This window comes from Cervus canadensis, chromosome 18 (assembly GCF_019320065.1).
Source record: "Cervus canadensis isolate Bull #8, Minnesota chromosome 18, ASM1932006v1, whole genome shotgun sequence".
NCBI classification, from domain to species: Eukaryota; Metazoa; Chordata; class Mammalia; order Artiodactyla; family Cervidae; genus Cervus; species Cervus canadensis.
In genome coordinates this window covers 23,415,604-23,429,547 of record NC_057403.1, presented here as the reverse complement: position 1 = coordinate 23,429,547, position 13,944 = coordinate 23,415,604, and the positions used below count along the sequence as shown (strand labels likewise).

Here is a 13,944-nt window from a genome sequence, read left to right as displayed (position 1 = left end):
CCCGGGCCCCACAAGAATACCACACACAGAGGTTATGGTCACCAGTGACAAGTGCTTTACCAAAGAACATGAGTCAGGGGAAGTTACATGGTGAGGTGAGGTGGGGTGGGGTGGGGGGGAACAGGGACAGTCCCCCCCAGGTTGGCCTCAGCCAACGACGTCCCGAGTCCCGGGCCCGGCCCCACTGTCTTCCCGCTGGAGGCTGCAGCGGTTCATCTTGAGCTGAGTCAGCTGGATGTAGCGCAGGACGTTGGTGTCTGCAGGGGAGGTGGGCAGAGTATTATCTGTGTGTCCTGGGGCAGCAGGTAACATCCTCACCACCTTGGCTCATACGTCATGGTCCCCATCCTCCACTGGGTCCCCCACACAGCCTGTGTCACCAGAGCCCTTCTCGCAAAGCCCAGCCAAGCAGGCAAGAGCAGGACATGTCACACCTCCATACTTTCATATCTGCTGTGCCCTCGGCCAGGCATGCCTGAGCTCAGAGACTCCTGTCCCACTTCTCACCCTCCAGTGACACTGCAGGAAGCGTGTTCTCTCCAAACCCCTTAGCAGGAAAACTCATCTCACACCCTGGGCCATACACCTATTGTGCTCCTCCTTCAGTGATGATTAATACAGAACTGAGTCTTCTGCCTCCTCCACCCATGTGCGCACACACAGACACACATACACCCGCTGTGATCTCCCACCAGGCAAGGAATAAGCTTCCAGGTCTGACAACCTGCTAATTTTCTGGCATTGCACACACATGCACACCCCCTATGATTTCCCACAGGGCAAGGAACAAGCCTCCAGGTCTGCCAACACCTCCCCCTGCTACTTTTCTGGCATTGCCAGGAAAGGTGAATGAATAGGTGAGTGTGTGAATGGGTTAGTGAGTAGGTGAATGAGTTTGAGGGGGGAGGGGTAAATGGAGATTGCCGGGGGCGGGGGGAGGGGGGGGAGGTTGTGAGAGGCCAGGATGGCTGAATAGGTGAACAGAAGGTATCAGGGTGGGTTAATGACCGAAGAGATGAGAGGTGGTTGGGTGAATGTCAGGAACGACAGGTGAGTGGACACGAATGACTGGCAGGTGAGTGGATGAATATGTGTGTGTAAGGAGTAGATGGGTAGGGGGTACAGCACTCCCTGAAGCCGCTCTGCCCTCAGACTCCTTCCCTTGTTTCCTCCTCTCTCCCACCCTCGCTTGCTCCCACCCCGCCCCTCACCTGTGGGCTCCCGGCTGCGGGCCTCCTGCAGGTAGCGCAAGGCGCGTGCATAGTCGCCCAGGTGGTAGAAGGCAATGCCGGCGCGGTAGGTGGCCTTGAAATTGCCCTGCTGCTTCTCCAGCACCTTGAGACAGTACTCGCGCACCCGCTCATAGTTCACCAGCTCCGACTGCAGGAGGCAGGCTGCGGGAGCACCAGGACCGGGGCTCTCACAGCCTGTCGACACCGAGGCCTCAGCCGATCGCGAGGAGCCTGGCCCTTCAGGCGCCGGAGAATCAATCCCTTCCCTTTCAGACGGCGGCGCGCAGCCCACAGGCTTACTCGGGCCACCGGGGAACGCCAAGCTTCTGACCAATCAAGACAGAATCAATCTGCGCCGCCGCTAGAGGGCGCGAAAAACACAGAGCGGGGCTCTCGGAGCTTGCTTAGCTGGGAGGTGTCTGTTAGGGAGAGTACTAAAGGCGATCTCAGAGGTGGTGAGGGATGGGTCCTTGAATGGCTCCTCCAGGGTAAGTTTTTCTCACCTGAGATTCGCAGGTGGCAGCCCAAAGCCCATTTCCTGCATCCCAACTCCTTCCATCCCTGTGGCCCCCTAGACTCCCAACGCCTCTCCCTGATCAAGTTCTTAGTTCTTCCCCCCAACTCACAGACCCCAGCCCCAACCCCTTCGAGCCTCCAGCCCCCACCCCAAGGCTTGAGGAGTGCCTCTCACGTCCCGCGCCTCTCACATAGGCACCCTCTGCTCTCCCCGACGGCCGTACCCGTGAGGGAGTCGTAACATTCCACCTCTGTGTTCTCCACCAGGCGCCGCTGCTCCTCGCTGAGGCGGGCTGGCCCGGGGCTGGTGGCGGGCCCGGGGCTGGGGGCGGGCAGGCCTCCCGGGCGGGCTCCCTGCGCCGCCTTCAGCTGCAGCAGCGCTCGATGATACTTGCCGATGGCTTCCCGGAACTTCTTCTCCCGGTAGCAGCGCTGACCCTCCGCCTTAAACGCCACGGCGGCCCGCAGGCTGCTGTCGAGCGCAGCACCCAGGGCTCCCGAAGCCTCTGGGGTAGGACTGGACCGAGCCGACCCATGGCGGGGGCTGGGGCCCGGCGGGGAAAGGGCGGGAGGCGGGCGCGGCGGAGGCTCAGGGGCAGCGCTGAGCATCAGCACCGGGGACAGCGCGCCGCGCTGCATTGTGGGAAACTCCTGCGGCCGCCGCTGCAGCTACCGCATCGCCCCCCGCGGGGCTGGTCCCCACCCTTTCTCCGCCCCCGCACCTCCGACAGCCGACTCCGGCTGCCCCCTATGGGTCTAGAGAAACCCCTCAAAACCCCACTCTCTTCAAAATCCTTCTTCCCACTCCTCTTACCTTCCCCACTCTGCTGCTTGCTCGCCTCCCTTATGCCCAAAGCTCCCGCACCTTTCTAGAAGGAAAGAACAAGTCTGGGGAAAAGAGCAGGAAGATAGCCTCGTGGAAAGCTGGTTTTCAGACCGGTAGGCATCTGGCATAGCTGGGTAGGAACACAGGCCATGGATTCAAGCTGCCCAGATTCAAATTCCTGCTTATTTTCTCACTAGTTGTTGACTTGGACAAATCACCTAAATTACCTGTGATTCTGTATCCTCATCAGTAACACAGGACTGTGATAGCAACTGTGGAACACACTCGTTTATCTATTCAACAAACAAATATTGACTGATATCTTTCTGTGCCCAGTTCTGGGACTGGGTGGTGCTGGGACATAGCAGGGACTGACAGCACCTCAGATTCTACCCTCACTGGGTTCCTAGGCAACTGCGGAGACTGACAGGTGATCAGACAGTGGCAGCCCAGAGTGGGCCAGCCTGGGAGGTAGAGACAGAGGGGCCAGGGCTGTAATGGGGGAAACACAACAAGCTCTGAGGGCCCACAGGAGGCACCTGGCATAGGCTGAGATGGTGAGTGAAGACTTCCCGAAGGAGGGGAGAACTCGATGAACAAGAGAGATCTGTTTCCTGCCCGCATCTAGCTCACTGTCTGGGTAGAAGAAGCAGTGAGAAAGCAGTCATGTGACAGTGCAGCATGAGGATCACAGTAATAAAAAATGCACAGAGAAAGAAACACATGAGAGATTTTTGAGAGAAAACCAGGGTGAGTGAGTGTCCTTCAGCCCTCCTGAGCTGCTTACCCGGGGCTGAGACCTTGGCCAAGCTCCTCGGTCTTCCTCCACTTTCCTTCTGCATAACATGCAGGTAACAAGTGAGCTGACTCCCGAGGAGCTGTAGGAGCCGGATCATGTTATGTAGGTAAAGCATGTAGTTCAGTAATGACCAGATAGCAGCCAGTGTTCCTTATCATTCTTGAGACTGTGAGATATGTGATTGTAAGTGCCTGACTCGCAGTCAACATCCACGTAAACTAGTTTCACTTATGTCATCTGGCTCCACCGGGTCTTAGTTGCAGCATGAGGGATATTTCCTTGAGGCGCATGGACTCTCTAGTTGCAGTGTGTGGGCACAGTTGCTTTGAGGCATGAGGGATCTTAGTTCCCCGACCAGGGGTCAACTTGACATTGCCTGCATTGTAAGGTGGATTCTTAACCACTGGAGCACCACGGAAGTCCTGGCATATTCATGAATAGTTGTGGAATGAATGAGTGAACGAGTAACTATGTATAGCACCATTACCACCCCCACCAAGACCCTAGCCTGGGTCTCATTCCCAAACACCAACCCTGTATTTCCACTGTCCCCTCCCCTTCCCACAGCAGTTCCCACCCAACAGACCCAAACCTGAACATAACAACCTCTCATTCCAACTGCATTTCTATATTTTATTGTACTGAGTCTCTCCCTGATCCTCCAAACTTGAACACCTCAGTGGTAAAAACTTCCTCCTCTCAGCACCTCCAAACCTAGGCTTGGTTAAGAGTCTAATATTCCAGAGACTGATTTCCAGAACAGCATCAGTCACCTTTCTGCACCCCAGGCGTGTTTTTAATTAAAAACGTGGAAACCCACTGATTCATAACAATTATTTTCTGAGCAAACCTACTAATGTCTGAGTGCTACAGGCTCAACAGAAAGAGGGGACAACTGTACTAGCTCCCAGTTCTGCTGGGATGCGGTGCTAGTACTTTCACAGTACCTACGAGGTGTCAGGCACGGTCCTAAAGCTTTACCTTTATGTTAACTCACGGCCTCATCACACCACTATGAGGTCGGTACTATAATTATACCCACTGACACTGTGGCACTTCAGACCCCATAAACCAGACCCCATTTAACAAACTCTTGCTATCCAAGGCCCATACGATCACAAACTGATGACCCTCGCAGGCCAGTATATGTAATGTGTTGGATTTGTGCAACCGTTAAAAATACTGAATTAGTTGCCAACATATAAAAGCAGAGCTATTTATGGAATCGCAGATTTTCAATTTCCCTCACGAACGAAATCTGAAAACCTGGCACCATGAAGGTGACATTCTTCATGACTAGGACAGGCATTCTCAGTTTCTCACAGTCGCCCTTCTTCCTAGCTTCTCCCCAACCCGGAGACCGAGGTTCATTAGCCCGCGTTGCTATCTTCCTCTCAGCGTCTCTAACTCCCGCAAGTATTTGCGTTTGAGATCCGCGCTTTTCCCAGCCCAGCAGCGCTTGTGAAAGCCCGCCAGTGCCCCCTGGCGGCGTAATCCAGAATTCTCATCTCGTCTCCCAGCAGCCATTAAGGGCCTCGGTGAGAACATCCAATCAGGTGAGTGGGAGGCCCGGGAAATAACCAATCAAAAACGAGAGAAGGGCCAGAATTTGACCACTGAGGATAAAGAGCACTCGGAATAAAAACTTTTTTTTATTGAAGTGGGAAACAGACGCACAAGGAGAGAGTCTTTTTTGCTGGGGTCTCCGGGCTCAGGGAGGCCCCGGTAGGGAGTGGCGGAGCAGGTAGGCAGCGGCGAGGCTGGTGCCCTGGCGCTGGGGCCGCGCGTACTTGAGGAAGACGGCGGCGCGGCCGGGCGCGGGGCCTCGGAGCGCAGCGCGGACCATGCACCGCTCGAGCGGGCCCAGCTCCGCTCGGCTGCGGCGGAGAGACAGAAACGGAGGTGGGGCAAGAATAGCGGGGGACAGGACACGACCTGTCCTCGGAACTTGGGGCTCGAGGCTGAGAAGACAAGCTGACTTGGGTCCCCGGGGCTGCTCAGGGGCTCTCTCGGGGTCGGACACGCCACCCATCCTCTAGAGCGACTGGAGGGGCGGACCCTCTGTTCTGCCCTCAGGGCGCCGCTATGGGAGAGCCAGGACCCGCGGAGAGGGAAGGAGTGAGGCTGAGGGTGGACAGACAGACATCCAGCTCCACCCCAGGGGCATGGGCTGGAGGAAGAGATGATCACTCTGCCCCGCGGTGGCACAGTTAACAAGATGAGGGGTTCGAGCAGCTAAAGGGTAATCCCATTCGCGGCCAGGAGGAGAGTTGGGGAACTCGAGGCTTGCAGACCCCTCATTCGCAACTCTGGAACGCAGTTAGGGCATCTTCTGGGCCTGAGGAAATCCTATTTTTCACCCTAGGACAAGGTTCTGGGCCCCCAAATCTGTACAAACACCCCATTCTCTGAGACACCTCCAGAGAAAAGCAAATGGGACCACCCAGACTAGGCAGTCACCCCATTCTCTCTCGCACTCAGGAAACAAGTCTAGCCCCGCCCCCACACAATTGTCTCATATTCTCTGAGACGGTAAAGACGGCGACAAAGAAGGTAGGCCCTGCAGCCACAGAGACCCTCCACAGCGGCCATACCTGTAAAGCGCCGGCTCAGGCCCGGAACCCGCTCCGTCGAGCAACCGGTGAGCCAGGCCCAGCGCCGCAGCTGCACGGCGACCCGGCTCCCACCCTGCGGCTTCGGCCTCTAGCAGAGACAGCTCCAAGAAGTAAGTGGCGAGAAGCAACACCTGTAGTTTCCGCGGGGAGCGTGTCAGGGCTCGCCCCTACCCGCGAGGCCACGCCCCTACCCGCGAGGCCACGCCCGCCCGCACAAGCCACGCCCCTACCCGCGAGGCCGCGCCGCGTTCCTGCCCGTGCACCTGGGGGCCGCTCCGGGCCAGCGCAGCAAGCAACCCGAGGCAAAGTAGCGGGCCCGGATGGTGCAGCCGGAAATCCAAGCGGCTCAAGATGCGGCGCTCCGCGCGCAGAAGCTCGGCCAGCGAGAAGGAGCCAGCGCCCAGGAGACAGAGGGAGGAGGGCTGGGAATTGGGCGGGGGGGGGGGGGGGGGGAAGAGGTGGGGAAATCTTGGACCCTAGCTCGTTAATCCCTGCATTGAGCGCCTGGCATCGTTTCAATCCCCGTTCTGGGCCTCAGCTTCTATTCTGTAAAATGGGGCCATTGATTTGCTGTCTGGAAGTCACGTAAAGCAGAGGCTTCACAGCCAGATAGACTTGGGTTCCTGACCTCAAACCCTACCGTTTGCTGTCTGACATGGACATCCACTGAAGCTCTCTGAGATTCAGTGTCTTCACATAAAACCGGAGATATGACTTCCTGTTTCACCAGGCAGTTCTGATAAGTCTATGCATGTTAAATACACTCAAGAAGGACTATAGCTACTATAACTACTCAAGACTGAGTCCAAGTCCCAAACGCTTGTCTTCTGGCAAATATCTTCCTCTCTCTGGGCCTCAGTCTCTTCCTCTGTTAAAAGGACACATTGGTAGCCTCTACCACATAGAGACATGCTGGGATTCTAAGACTAGGTGAAGTGTTTGCTCGGCACACACTAGGCGTTTAATCTGTGAGGCGGGGAGGAAGGGCTTCACCCTCCCAAGCCCCGCCCCGGAAGTACCTCGGGGAGCACGCACTCTTCCACTTTGCACGCCACGAACAGGCAGGCCATGCCCAGCAGCTGCAGGCGGTGTAGGCGCACTCGGCCCGCGCGCAAGTAGGAATCAAGCAGGTGCACGGCCAGGTAGAGCGTGTCCCCCGCCAGACCCAGGTACTCCTGGGGAGGTGGGGGGAGTGAGCACCAAGGTTCTAGACTGCTACGCAGGCCCCTCCCTGCCCTCTCCCGGTTACGTACGTGCACCTGAACCAGCCAATCCACCACTAGCGCGCGCATCTCCGGGGTCACGGTGCGGGGCAGGGCCCTCGGGGGCAGCGCGCGGCACACCTGCGGTCAGGCAAGGACGGCCTCAGTCTCCACACCTGTGCCTTGGCTTCCCTCCCGGGCTCCAGCCTCCTCGCATCAGTTGGACGTCACGAGTGCCACATACAAACTGGCCTCCAATGTCTCCTGCGAATACACTCCTCTTGCGTGTCCCCATCTAGAACCCTGGACTTTGTTCTGGACGCCTCACTTTCCAGCTCTCCAGTCTAGCCCCCAAGGCCACAGGACTTCAGTACTGGGCATCTTCTGCTGGGTTCCCAGACTCCAGTCTTAGTCACCAACCCTCAATCCATCCTCAGAGCACCCAGAGGGTCTTTCTAAAGTATAAATCTGACCAAGGAACTCCCCAGCTTAAAACCCTTCCAAGGCTTTCAGTACCCTTAAGAGAAAATCCCAATTGCCCTGACTCCGGCCCTGCTCCAGCATCACCTATCCCCTCTCTCCCCCCAAAACCCACACTTAAGCTACTTCTTTTGGTCCTGGACTCTGCCAGCCTCATTCCTACCTCAGGGCCTTTGCACTTATGTGCCAGTTGAAATGGTCATTCCCCACTCCTTGCATTTCTCAGTCCTTCTAGTCTCAGCTAAAATTTCCCCAACTTTTTATATACTTTTCTGTGCACACTATCATCTCTATCTCATCGCTTTATTTTCCTCATGGTATTTTCAGCCTGGAGATATTTGGTGTTTACTTCAAAGTTTTGTCTTTTTGCCCCACTAGACTGCCAGCAGGGCAAGGATTTCTGTCCAGATCACAGCTATATCTTGGTTCCTAACAGAGACCCTGGGGTGGGAGAGATGCTCACAAGATGTTAAATAAACCGCATCCCTTCAGTATTTCTTCTGGCAGTGCCTGTCTCAGACAGTATCTGTGGACAACCATAGCCTGCGCTTTGGTTTTTGTGGTCCTTCTGAAATTATTGCCTACATTTGCTTGTTTGTCTCCGCTCATTGAGGCAGACTGTCTTGTGTTGTCCATCACAGCATCCCCAGTGCCTAGAACATGCTCAGAAATATTTGTTAATAACTCACTGAATAATTGATAAGTGGGTCAATGTGAGGGTCTACGCAGTACCAAAGGAGGGGCTGCAAACAGCTGGAGAGGCTGGGAAAGGGCATTCCACACAGGTACAGTGCAAGAGAAAAAGGCCAAGAAGTTGTGGGTGGCAGCGGTACAAAGGCTGCAAAGTCAGCGGGAAGTGACGTGAGAGGCTGGTGAGGTGGGAGTTAGGGACGACTTGTTGAGTGCGTGCTGCGAGAGAGTCAGCTTTGGCTTCCTCCAACCCGAACGTCGCCTCTGCTGTCCTCCAGGGATGTGGGCAGCGCTAGAGTTGCCCAAAGCCCGCTGGTCCACGAGTGTTCCCCCCACCCCACCCCAACCCCACTCACCATGACTTCGGCGAAGATGTCCCCGGCGTACTCACGTTCTCCCTCCAGCCCCAGCGCGCTCAGAGCCTCCTCCAGCCCCGGCGGCGCGCAAGGCCCCAGGGGCCTCTCCGGGCGTCTTGGGGAGATGCTCCTGCCCCCCGGGACGCCGTCAGGGATTGAGGTGCTCCGAGGCTCTGGGTCAAGGGACACGTTTGGACTCTGCAAGGGAGAGGGGCTGGGGTCAAGAGCCTGGAGAGGCCCAAGCCGAGAGGCGGGAACCTGGCTCCTGTATCTCACCAGCATCCTTCGGGCTGGCGTCAAGCCGAGCGCCCGCCTCTTCCTGCTGGAGTGGAGGACCCGCGACAGGTGCTTTAAATGCGCGTGGGCGCATGCGTGCTGAGCACGCTTCACCTGGGCAGGCGCAGAGGTAAAGACGAAATGCTACACAGGCTGGCTTTGCCCCATCCAAACTCTCTAGGTCAGGCAGATGGCTCAAACCCTCTTTCTGCTACTTACTATATGATCAAAAGCCGGCCCTGTGAGCCTCACTCTCCTCAGCAATAGAGTAGGGATTTCAAAACTTACCCGACACAGTGGTCCTGAGGAATTTGTAAGATTGTTAAATGTCCAGCACAGGGATTAAAACCTTAAAAGCTCAAGGCACGGGAGCTATAAAATCATGTAACAAACACTGATAGAAGGCCTCTGTCCCCTGTGGTGGGTATTCAGGGATGAGCCCATGGTTGTTGCCTTTACCAAACCCACAGCTTCCAGGGGAGCTGATCCTCACGAGTCACCGACGATCAGTCTGGGTTAGTGCAGGGGCCTCTTCACTGCTTTTCCCGTAGCCACCGTCCACAATCGCCACCCACTGTGCAGCCAGAAACGATGCCGTGACCCCTAATACATCACATCATGCTCTGCCTCTGTTCAAAACATTGTGGGTGCCCATAGCCCTCAAGTTGAAAGTCCAAGAGGCCCTATATTATCTTCCCACCCCCAAACATACCTTTGAGCCCATCTCCTATGCCCCTCACTCACTCCTCTCCCATCACACTGGCTTCCTGGCTCAGCCTCACCCACACCAGGCACAGTTCTACCTCAGGGCCTTTGCACTGGCTGTTCCCGCTGTCTGGAACCTCCTCCCTCAGAGATCCTTCACCTCCTGCAAAGTGTTTCCTCAGATACCTCCTTCTGCATGAAAAGCGACATCCTGAGCATCTCCTGTTCCCATTCTATGCACGTACTCTTGCCTTAGCATTTACCGCCTTACTTGCTGTCTCCCTCCTGACTAGAACTGTGAACCCCATGAGGGCAGGGCCTATCTAGGTTTTGTCTCTACTGCTGCATTCTCAGTGCCTCAAGGCGACTTGCCAGTGTCAGTACATAAATATTTGTTGAATGAATGAGTGAACACACAGGAAGGGCCTCTCTGAGGAGGTTATGTTGAAACTGAAACCTGTAAGAGGAGCCAGAAATGCAGATAGAGGATAGAATGTTCCAGGTGTGTGTGGGGGTGGGGGGGAAGCATGAGCAAAGACCCTGAGGCAGGAGAGCTTGCTATTTTCAGGCAGTGAGAGGTCAGTGAGGTGGGAAAAGTGAACAAAGAATGTGAGATGCTGGACCAGTGGCTTCCAGTCATACTTAAAACTCAAACATCTTACCTTGGGCCCAAGGTCCTTTTGGCCCATTGTTACCTGTTTAACCTCATTTCCTTCTACTCTTCCTATGCCTTCACTCCTTGAGACACTCTGTCTTTATGTTCCCCAAACACATCAGACACCTGCCTGCCTCAGGACCTTTGCACTTGCCGTTCCTGTTGCCTGAACCCAATGAGAACCGGGATATGTATATGCTCAGAGGACCTCTACACAGTGGGAGGCAGACCTCAGACATAGTGCGGGGTTGGTTCCAGACCACCTCAGTAAAGCAAATATTGCAACAAAGTGAGTCACACACATTTTGTTTGGTTTCCCAGTGTATGTAAAAGTTGTGTACACTAGTCTATTGTGTGCAACAGTATTATGTCTAAAGAAAAAATGTGCATACCTTAATTTTAAAATACTTCATTGAAAAAAAATGCTAATCATCATCTGAAAACAGGGTTGCCACAAACCTTCAATTTGTAACAAAAAAAATGCAGTCTCTGCAAAGCACAATAAAGTGAAGCACGATAAAATGACATATGCTGTAACAAAATTACTACAAGGGGAAAGTAGTAACTTTACAGAGGTGAAATCTGACGGACACCTTAACTGAGGAATGAGTCATCACCAGAAACAGAACAGATTGCCTATATAACTCCTGATAGGATATACCAAGAAGGGCACCTCATTTCAAGGAAGTTCTTTCAAAAATAGCTTACACATAACCACAAAGAAACATCAGGCCACAAACCCCGATCAAGAAGCATTCTGCAAAATAACCAGGCTTTCCAGGTGGCTCAGTGGGTAAAGGATTTGCCTGTAAGGCAGGAGACAGTTTCGATCCCTGGGCCAGGAAAATCCCCTGGAGGAGGGCATGGCCACCCACTCCAGTATTCTTGCTGGGGAATCCCATGGACAGGACTCTGGTGGGCCACAGTCCAGGGGGCCGCGGAGTCAGCCACGACTGAAGCGAGTAAGCACAGGCACACTGCCAAATAACTGTCCTGTGAGCTTCAAACCAGACAGTGGAAATGCAGCACGTTAAGTCTGGACTGAGTCGTTGGCCAGGACTTACTTTCTTTTGTATTCAGGGGCCCTAATGTGATCATTAATGAAAATCTGATTAAGGTCCAAGAGAAAAGTGTTGTCTCAATGTTAACTTCTGAACTTTGGTAACTGGACTGTGGTTAAGAGAATGTGCTGGTATGGGGACAGACATATAAATATATAGGGGGCGAAGTCAATGCAGGATGTCATGGGGAACCTCCGTGAAGGGCAGGTGAAAATTCTTTGTACTTTTTAAAAATAAAATTTTGGAGATTCATGGAAAGTTGTAAAGAGGACAGAGTTCCCATATACCCCAAAGCCACTTTCCCCTATGAATACTTTAGTGTGGCCTGTTTGTCACAATTTAGTAAGCCAGTGTGGACACAGTATTATCAAACCCATGCAACTCTTCAGACTTTCTGAATTTTTACCTAGTGTCTTCGCTGTCCTAGGACCTCATTGGCTTCTTTTGGTTGATGGCTTCTTAGGCTTTTTTGGAACCTTGACAGTTCTAAGAACCTGTGGTCAGGTCTTTTGCAGAACATCCCTCAGTTGGAATTTTTCTGGTGGCTATCTTCTATTAGATCGAGAGTATGCGTTTTAGGGAGAAAGAGCCCAGGGGTAAAGTAACATTCTAATCGCCTATCAAAGGCACACACTGCCCACATGATCCACTACTGTGATGTTGACCTTGATCACCTGGCTGACATAGCTTCACTTTCTCCACTGGAAAGCTACCTTCCCCCACTTTTCACACTGTACTTTGGGAGTGTCTTTGCAGCCCGTATCAGAGGAATGGTGGTAGTGTTGGTGGTGGTGTTTCCCCTCCTTGGAGGCAGAGTATTTACAGAAATTATCTGGAAGTCTGTGCAGGTATGTCTCTTCCCACCATATGTCATTTCCATCAGCACACACTCATTTATTTTACCCCTTGGGTGTAACCGAGTATTATGCTATTTATTGTTGCTCAAGTTGCTTTCAGCTGTGGCCACTGGGGGATCTTCCCCCTTGGCTCCCATGCCCCTTCACCTGCCCCATCAGTGAGGTTTTGGTTTCAGCAGGTCCTTACGTTCCAGCACAAGATGCTCTGAATTCATCTTGAACATTTCCTGCTCCAGTCCTAGAATCACTGTGGTACTAATTTTGAAAGTTTCAAAAGTTTTCAAAGTACCCGCAGTTACTTCGAAATTAAAAGTTTAAAATACTCGAATCGCTACGCTTTGGGGAAAAGCTATGTGACATGTATTAAAACACAGCAACTCTAGAATGTAGGCCACAAAAATTTAAAAAGCACAAGCGCAGTAAGATGGATTGTTACACTGAGGTTTATTACATTATTGCTGACAGCAGCAAACAAACTGGAAACGAAGTAAATGTTTGCCATGGTGGGGCGGGGGCCCAGCTGAGTTGGCTGAGGCACCTCCACCTGGAGAAAGAAGTTTGTGAAGCGGCTGGAGGTGTGACAACAGTGTCCACAAGGAGTCCCTCAGATGCAAAACAGGAGCTGAGGAAGGATCTCGTTTCTACCAGTGACCCGGCACGGCCTACTGGTGTTGGTACACGGGCAGGAGGCGGCTAAGACGCGGCTAAGATGCAGCAGGATGGAACCCAGCAGCTTGACATAGGCACAGGGGTGACGTGAGGGCCAGAATGACTGCTCAAGTGCTCAGGGCCAGGGGTGGTTCTGACTTTCCTCCTCCTTTCACAAAACTTGTGAAACTGTCTACACACACACGACAAAAGATCAACCTATTCAAAAGTTAATTTTCATAATTGATGGAATTCTATTAAAATTCTTCCCCCTAAAACACTTCGGGAAAAGTTCTGCCAGTGACACAAGCACCACCACTACGTCTAAGGGGATACGTTCACCGGAGGGCGGCAGCTGAGCAGCCTCTGGGAGCCCGTCCGTGGACGCGAGACAAGCGCTAAGTGGCTGAGGTAGACGCGGGTCGGACCCACACGGAGGTCTGAGTGACAGTGTGGTGTGACAAGAAACGGGCACTGGTCACCTCCAGGGGCTGCACCAGAAGGCCTTATTAAAAGAAAAAAATTCTCTTTATCAGAGTGTAGTTGCTATTAGAAGGCTTCTCTTTATAAGCCTCTCTGCCGTTTCTCAAATGGCCACCAGGACACACTTTTATAGCTCAATAACATTCGTATAAAATTAGAAAACAGAATCTCTTGAGTTTTTGTTCTAGGATCTGATTTTTTTCTCTACTCTCATTTACGACCTCAAAGACTCCAGGTGTGTGAAAGCCAACACCTTCTGGCAAAGTCTGACACTAAATTCATTTGTGCCAGGGCTCAGCAAGGGCAGCCCTGGCCTGGTGGCTGCAAGGAGCTCCAGGATCCAAGGGCCAGGCGCCAGAGGGCGCGGAGCCCCGAGGGTTAGGAACCCACCTGAGGTGCCCCCGGTTGACAGTCACCACACATCCCACTGATTCTCTAACGGCTTTGTATTGGACAAGTGACTTCCCAGGTGGCTCAGACAATAAAGTGTCTGCCTACAATGTGGGAGACTCAGGTTCGACCCCTGGGTCGGGAAGATCCCCT

At 53.5% G+C, this 13,944-nt stretch overlaps 2 protein-coding genes across 2 annotated transcripts; both read right to left on the bottom strand.

The window, feature by feature from the left end:
- Positions 1-32: 32 nt before the first annotated feature.
- Positions 33-2,508, bottom strand: TTC9B (tetratricopeptide repeat domain 9B). The gene is made up of 3 exons (XM_043436513.1): positions 1,973-2,508; positions 1,212-1,394; positions 33-257 (listed from the first exon to the last, which is right to left on the bottom strand). The coding sequence occupies exons 1-3, from the start codon at positions 2,385-2,387 to the stop codon at positions 148-150; spliced, it is 708 nt and encodes a 235-aa protein (XP_043292448.1). The 5' UTR covers positions 2,388-2,508; the 3' UTR covers positions 33-147.
- Positions 2,509-3,466: 958 nt separating this feature from the next.
- Positions 3,467-8,998, bottom strand: LOC122420919 (cyclin P). Its single transcript, XM_043436512.1, has 6 exons — positions 8,717-8,998; positions 7,242-7,331; positions 7,008-7,163; positions 6,252-6,410; positions 5,968-6,119; positions 3,467-5,250 (listed from the first exon to the last, which is right to left on the bottom strand). The coding sequence occupies exons 1-6, from the start codon at positions 8,996-8,998 to the stop codon at positions 5,085-5,087; spliced, it is 1,005 nt and encodes a 334-aa protein (XP_043292447.1). The 3' UTR covers positions 3,467-5,084.
- Between the last annotated feature and the right edge of the window lie 4,946 nt (positions 8,999-13,944).